Genomic DNA, 8,292 nt, shown 5'->3' on the forward strand with positions numbered 1-8,292 from the left:
TCACATATTCATCCTTGAATCATATTCTAAATTAGAAAACCAATAGCATAAAAAATAAAATTTGAACTCATATCTCTCGGCTTGTGTTCTTCCTTCATAAAAGAGCCTTCTTTGAGTGGTGTTGATCATCACTTCTCTAGAGCGTTCCTTTGACCAGGGATCCTAAATATAATGCTCTGATACCATGTTGGATTTATGATACCTTTTCCATGATTCCAAGCAAGAGAAAGAAGAAAGAAAAAGAGAAAAGGGAAGAAGAGCTCTCGGGTAGAGAGAAAAAAAATAAAAGAGCAAAGAGAGGTTGCGCCAAACAAAGGGAGAGAGAGAGAGTAACTCAAGAATGAGATGTGTAACTTGATTAAATGCGAATTACAACACCTCTATTTATAGTGGAGGAGGAGGTTGGGTCCTTATACAATTAGCTTTTAAATCTTAATTACATTCCAACTCTAACTCTCTAAGATAAGTCTATTTAAACCAAACTACTACAAGCATAATATGAATTGAACTAGAACTCTTGCTTTCTTCAGGTGACTATAGGGGTGAAGGCCAGCTCGTAGCCTTATCCTTGTGGGTCCCTCTTGATCCTCCAGCTCATCTCGATAAGGTTGACAGCTCGTGAGATATTTGTGTGTCCCACTTGATCTTCAAGTCTTCTAACTCTATTCTGCTTGTGCTTCTTGACTCCTTAACTTGTGATTGCTTGGGTGAGGACTCTTCTTGGTGTCCCACGTCCTCATGGTGGGTCGCACCAGCTCGAACACCATGGTGGGTCCCACATTGTAACACTCCCCTTCAAGCTGGGGGTGAGAAGACATCATAAATGCCCAGCTTGCTGCATATGGTAGACATAGTCTTGTGAGTGATTGGTTTGGTGAGAATGTCTGCAACTTGATTTTGTGATGATATATGCTTCAAAGATAAGAAACCAGCTTGGAACTTTTCTCGTATAAAATGGCAATCCACTTCATTATGCTTTGTCCTTTCATGGAAGACTGGATTCAATGTAATGTGTATTGCTGCTTGATTGTCATAGTATAGATCTATTGGAACTTCTTTGTAGAATACCAACTCAGTGAGAAGAGATCTTATCCTTATGAGTTCACTAACAGTGTGTGCCATGGCTCTGTATTCTGCTTCTGCACTCGACCGTGCTACTACATTTTGGTTTTTGCTTTTCCATGTAACCACATTTCCTCCAACCATCGTACAAAATCCCTAATTAGATTTTCTGTCATCTGGGGATCCAACCCAGTCTACATCTAAGAATCCTTCGATGTTGAAGTGACCATGATTTTTATATAGAAACCCCCTTCCAAGAGCTCCTTTCAGATATTGTAGTATTCTTTCAAGTGCTTGCCAATGACTAAGTTGTGGTTTGTGCATGTATTGAGTTACCACACTTACTGCGTATGAAATATTCGGCCTTGTTACACACAGGTAAATGAGTCATCCCACTAATATTTGATATTTTTCAATATCTACATCTTCTCCAGTGCCTCCACATAATTTTATATTTGCATCCATAGGAGTGTCTGTTCGTTTGCATCCCATAATTCCCATTTCTTCTAGTAGATCAATAGCATACTTCCTTTGGGATAGGACCATCCCATGTCTGGATTGTAACACTTCAATACCCAAGAAATATTTGAGTAATCCAAGATCATTCATCTTGAATTCTGCACATATTTTCTCCATTGTTTTCTAAATGCCCTTGGAATTGCTTCTAGTTAAAATAATATCATCAACATATACAACTAGAATCACCTTACCTCTTGCTGTATTTTCAATAAATACTGAGTGATTTACAGAGCATCTGTGAAAACTGACCCATCTGATGGCTTGACTAATTTCTCAAACCATGCCCGAGGGGAATGCTTTAGACCATATAGAGATTTTTTAAGGTGGCATACAGACTCCCCCTCAACCATATACCCAGGTGGTTGTTCCATGTAAATTTCTTCTTTAATATCACCATTTAGAAATGCATTTTTTACATCCAGTTGATATATTGGCCATGATGAATTGGCTGCAGAGATAATAAGATACGTACCGAGTTCATTTTTGCCACTGGTTAGAAGATTTCTTCATAATCAATTCCATAGCACTGAGTATAACCTTTTGCACCTAATCGAGCCTTCAGTCATGCAATGGACCCATCCAGATTGTGTTTGATTGTATAAACCCACTTGTAACCAACGAGTTTTTTATATGTGGGAAGAGGAACCAATGACCATGTATGATTGTCATTAAGTGCCTTCATTTCTTCATCCATTGCTGCCTTCCACCCTGGATGTTGTTGAGCCTCTTGATATGATTGTGGAATAGATATGGAGAAAATAGAAGAAAGAAACTGACAACATAAAGGTGAGAAGCGTTGATGAGACACAAAATTGGAAATAGAATGAGAAGTAGAAGGTTGAGTTCATGGTCGAGGTTCTTTCCGTATAGCAATAGGGCGAGTGTCATATTGAGGACAAAAAATAACTGGTGATGAAGGACTTACCTCTGGTGGATATGTTAACTCGGTAGATGTGGTGTCGACCACTTGGTCTGGTGGTTGAATGATCTCTGTATCACGAGGCACAACCGGTCTAGGGGAACTTAATACTGAGGATAGACCAGGAGGAGCGTTATCAGAATAATATGAGGAGTCTTCAAAAACTATTACATCCCTGGACACAAATGAACATTGAAGAGTAGGACTATAACAAACATAACCCTTTTGTGTACGCGAGTATCCCAAAAAATATACTTGATAGATTTAGGATCAAGTTTGTTGTGTCTAGGTAATGAGTTATGAACAAAACATTGACATCCAAAGACTTTCAACAGTAATGAAAACAGATCATCATTCGGTAATAATCTAGAGTAGGGAGATTTATTACCAAGAAAAGTAGATGGTAGAAGATTAATAAGAAAGCAAACCGTAAGGACGGCATGAGGCCAATAAAAGTATGGAACTTTCATGGCATATTACAAACCTCGAGCTACTTCAAGAATATGACAGTTTTTTCGTTCTGCTACACCACTTTGTTGAGGAGTGTAGGCACATGATGTTTGATGGATAATGCCATTTTCTTGACAAAAATAGTCAAGGTCTTTTGAAATGTATTCTTTGGCATTATCAGACCAGAGAATTTTTATTTTCTAACCAAATTGCGTGAGTACCATAGCATGAAATGACTTAAAAATGTATGGTATCTCAGAACACTCCTTAAAGACAAATAACCAAGTTGTGCGGGTGAAATCATCAATAAAAGTAATAAAATATTTTGCTTGAGAAATATTAGAGACACTAAACGGCCCCCAAACTTCAGTATGAATTAACAAAAATAGAGTGTCACTTTTGACTTCTGGACAAGGAGAGTATGTATTCCTTTGATGTTTAGTCAACTGACAGACCTCACAACAAATTTCTGACCTGACTTTAAGAGATGGAAACATATATTGAAGAGACTATGCAGAAGGATGTCCCAAACAATTGTGCCATAAACGTGTCTCATTTTCCAGTAGTAGAAACCATATTGATTTTTGGCACGTCCAATTAGTAAAGCCCTCCTTGTTCATGGCCTCCACCAATCACCTGCTTCGTTACAAGATTCTGAAAGACAAATGAAGTGGGTGAGAAAGTAACCGAGCAATTAAAATATTTTGTAAGCTGACTAACAGATAATAGGTTCAGAGGAAAACTAGGAACAAAAAGAATATCAGTGAGGGGAAGTGATGGGGTGACAGAAGTGGAAACTTTCCCTTGGACTTTGGTTTGAGAACCGTTAGCTATGGTGACAAACTTGTGTGAAAGACTTGGAGATAGAGAATGTAATAAATTTTTGTTACCTGTAAGATGCTCAGAGGCTCCTAAATCTATTATCCAGGATGAAGATGAGGCACATATCATACCTGAAGCGGTAGTGGTAGCAGTAGTTGCAGAGGAACTAGGAGAAGAACCTAGCATTGTCTTCATTTTCTAAAATAGCTCATACTCTTTGTCAGTAATATTTTTCTGTGCAACTGTTGTTGTGAGATGTTCTTCTTTTGAATCACTCATAAAGTCTTGATTAGCCCTTGTCAATTTTGAATTTTCATTTTTTTATAGCATATTTCTTTATAATGTCCATCTTTTCCACAGTAAGTGCATGCCCTGTAACGACATTGATCTATAGTGTGGCCTAACAATTTACAATGAGTACATTTGGTATCATCTGTTCTGCCAGCACCAGTCCTTCCACCTCTTCCTCTGCCCTCTCTATAACCTCTACCTCAGCCTCGGCCGCAATCAGATGATGATCCTCTATGATCAAAATACATAGCGGATGATACATCAGTAGTTGAGGAAGAAGTGTCTGGAATACGAAGTAGTGTTGGACAGACATCATCAAACTTTGGGACAGCAGAAGCACTCAAAAGTTGACTCTTGGCAATCTCAAGATGAGGTTTAACATTTGCAAGACAAATAGCAGTAATTAAGGCTTCCTTCTGTTTATCTTGGATACAAATATTAGTTGTTGAGGGATGACCTAACTTCCACTCTTGAAAAAAGCCTCTAAAGTGTGCACGTCATTATAATTTGTCCACAAAACAGTTATCTCCATTCTATTGCTATTCAGCAAATAATATGAAACATGTCCTTCATCCATGCATCCAATAGAAATTGGAAGAGGCTCCCTGCTGCTATTCTCAACAGGAGAAAAATAAAACAACATCCAAAAAAAAAAAAATTGCGACCAAGAAGCATACCTAGGATCCAGAAAATGAAACCCCCCATCTTCAATTTGACAACTCACCTCCGCACAGGAACTGTGCGCATCCACAGAAAAAAAAAGTCACTAGAAATTTTTTTTTAGACGTCCCAAAAAAATTAGTTTTATGGATCCCGACATCCTCCGAATTTTTTTTATCTCGAATTGCATATACCCAAGCTGAAATTCCCTCATTTGGGCACTATTTCTCTGCTTCCCGAAATAGAGAACCTTCCTCTCCAATTTTCGAGCAGCGTTGCTGCTGCTCAGCCCCTTGTGGCCACCTCAACGCCATGAAGGACTCATTTTGACCTAAAATTCGAGGGTGTTTCTGAAGCTTACCCCAATTTTTGGTGAAGATGGTTCCCCATTGGGCTGTTGAGAACTGGATTGCGAGTGAGAGGTGGTGGCCGGAAGTCAAATCTCACCGGGCTTTTTTTCGATAGCGCCGTCGGAGCCTCCTCCGTGTCCGGTGGCGGAGGGCAGCCTTTTGGGGATTCGCCTCTTGGGGATTTTTTGAGACAGGGGGCTCTCGAAAACACCTCCTTGTCGAATGAATCGCTGGCAATATTACCTTCTCCTGTGCTGGGAGACATTCTACTGGCCGTGAGGAGGGTTTTTTTGAGGTCAAACCCAAATCAACTCTTACCGATGGGGTTTTGGTAGCATACCCCTCTGATTTCCCCAAATATTCATCGTCGCTATTCAGCTTTGGATTTCCTTGCGCAGAAATCTTGAATTTTTCTAAAGCATGGCCTTTCTGCCCATCCGGATTAGAGGTTGCACCCAAATCTTCAGCAGGGACTTTGGCTGGTTAACATGACAAAATTTTTTATTTTCCCGGCCTGTGGTTTGTTTTCCCGTCCGAGACAACTTTTACTGCTTTCCCTTTTGTGCATACGTCCTGCTTGGAGATGTTAGGTCGTATGACCTTTTCTGCGGCAGTGCGTGGCTCCCTTGCCCAACGTTCCATGAAAGATTCATACAATGCTCGTATTTCTCCCATTTCTTTGCATGCTTTTTCCTTTGAATTGTGTACCTCATGCAGAATAATTATTCCTTTTTGGGATAGAGAATAACCCATTGTGTTCCCACACTGATACCAGTTGTTACGGTCCCGGATCTGCCACGGGTTATTGTAGGGAACCCATGTGGAATCGTAAGAAGGCATGGAAAGGAAACGAAGATCAAGCCAAAGGGAAGCTTGAAAACCCTAGAGCTCGTTGAGGAGAGCCCTAAGCCTGTTTACCCTAAAATTAACCTAACATTAATGCTTGTCTTTCCCATTACTCTTACCCCTTAAATAGGGTTCACCCTTATAGCATTTAAGATAAAATATTACAAAAATACCCCTATAAATGAAATATTCCAAAAACACCCTTGTAACCTAAAACTGAAATAAAATAATGTAAATTAAAAAATAAATAAATATTAATGTTATTATATGCATAACATTATTGTTATGGTCTTGGGTTAAGTACCTATGCCTTCCGCTCCTAACAGGCTGGTCTTTTGGGTAGTATTGGCTAGGTGCTTAACATTTGGTATCAGAACAGGCGCTACATACCGAGTTTGACTCCCCACGTGCGCGGACGACCGCAATCCCCTGGCGTTCCTCAAAGGCTCTCATCGTTGTCTTAATGCCGTTGTGGTCATCGGCTCGGGAGGGTGGGGTGTACCGTTATGGTCCTGGGTTAAGTACCTATGCCTTCCATTCCTAACAGGCCGATCTTTTGGCTAGTATTAGCTAGGTGCTTAATAGTCATTCTAGTGCATTCATCAATAAATGTCACAAAGTAATGAGCTCTAGAAATAGAGGGAACCTTGGCTGGACCCCAAATATCGGAATGAATAACTTCAAATGGTTTTAAATTTTTATTCAAACTCGGTAAATAAGTAAAATAGTGGCTCTTAGCTAGTTCATAGGTGTCACAATGAAAATTCAAATCTTTCAAACCTGAAAAAAAAGGTGATTTTGGCTGGATAACCAAAGGAAAGATGGTCTAATCTTTGGTGCCATAACCTTATAGTTGTTCGAGTATTATCTTCACTGCTAGCTTGATTTACCCGACTGATTTTCGATCCTCCATTCTCTCTCAACTAAAAATACTAGAGTTTGCCCCATCTAACACCATAACCAAGAATCTTCCGAGTTAGAATTACTTGAAAGACACAAAATAAGGGCCAGAAGGTTACAGTACAAGCAAGAGTGGAAGTAATTTGGCTAATAGACAAAAGATTATATTCAAGAGATGGAACTACAAGAACAATATCTAATGTAAGATTGTTAGACAATATAATAGATCCTTCTGTAATAATAGGAGAGGTATAACCATTGGCAATGGAAATAACAGATTGGGAAGAAGGTAAGATAGATTTTAATTGACTGGGATCCCTTGTCATGTGATTAGATGCACCTGTATCAATGATTCAAGTTCTATTCTTAGAATTTACAGAGAATACTGATGCTTTATCAAGAATACTTGGATGGGCAACATTTGCCGTAGGTGGTTTTTGATTGTCTTCCATGGATGTCGCCATAGCTTTCCCAACAATCTTTTTTTGGGGTTTTTTGAGATATCCCACCACTCTGGATAGCCAATAATCTCATAACAACGTTGTTGCGAATGTCATTTTTCTCCGTAGTGAGTTCATACCCAGTTGTTACCTTTTTTGGAGGATTGATTGTTCTGACTACTTAATGATCCTAGTCGATATTGGTTGACCAACATAGCCGAGTTCTCTGAGATTGGAAGATAGCTCCCCATTGCTTGTCTCTGTTGATATTCTCGTCTAACATATGCATTTGTGCTCTGCAAATCAAGTTTGGGTTCTCTTCGCAAGATTTCTCCACGAACCTGATCAAGCTCATAGTCAAGTCCACTGAGAAAAATATGAACTCAAAGCCTAGCCATTGCAGAGTGCAACTGGATTAGCCCTTCGACTGTTCCTTCCAGAGATATAGTTCTATGATCAATCTCTGGGAAGATAGCAACCGGTTCATTATAGTATGTTGATAATGGTCTACCATTTTGTTTGGCAGAAAAAGATCTCTAGTTCAACTCAAATAGGTAGGTTTCGTCTGATCTATCATAAAATGTTTTTGATACGGCTTCCGATAACTCCTTGGTGGTGGAGAGGCGAATAAATCACTGCATGATCGACAAAGTCATTGAGTCAATAAGCCAACTTTTCACTCTTTGATTTTTTGTAATCCATGCGCTCATATTGGGATTTCCAGATTCTGGTTTTTTCATTTCTCCGGTGAGATATCCAGATTTGTTACGAGCACCAATATGCATCTCCATGATCTGAGTCCATAATGGGTAATTGGTCTCATCGAGGATGATTTCAGTTGGAAAGGCAGAATTGTCTTGGTGTACGATAATCTGCGGTGGTGGTACTAGGAACAATTCGGTTGATGCGCCTGTTGTGGTAGCCATATCTATCACAAATTAACCCCGTATTTTTTCTGGACCTGTCTACTTTCAGGTTTGGTCCGGTACGAGTTCGAGTCCGTGTATGTGTTCGTACGAGAGAAATAAAAAAT

At 39.5% G+C, this 8,292-nt stretch overlaps 1 protein-coding gene across 1 annotated transcript; it reads right to left on the bottom strand.

The window, feature by feature from the left end:
* Window positions 1-662: 662 nt before the first annotated feature.
* Window positions 663-1,698, bottom strand: LOC137937245 (uncharacterized mitochondrial protein AtMg00810-like). Its single transcript, XM_068782328.1, has 3 exons — window positions 1,589-1,698; window positions 1,252-1,426; window positions 663-800 (listed from the first exon to the last, which is right to left on the bottom strand). The coding sequence occupies exons 1-3, from the start codon at window positions 1,696-1,698 to the stop codon at window positions 663-665; spliced, it is 423 nt and encodes a 140-aa protein (XP_068638429.1).
* Window positions 1,699-8,292: the final 6,594 nt, after the last annotated feature.

This window comes from Aristolochia californica, unplaced genomic scaffold (assembly GCF_029961685.1).
Source record: "Aristolochia californica isolate CCGP_79_NKW_82.1479 unplaced genomic scaffold, dmAriCali1.0.hap1 SCAF_7, whole genome shotgun sequence".
NCBI classification, from domain to species: Eukaryota; Viridiplantae; Streptophyta; class Magnoliopsida; order Piperales; family Aristolochiaceae; genus Aristolochia; species Aristolochia californica.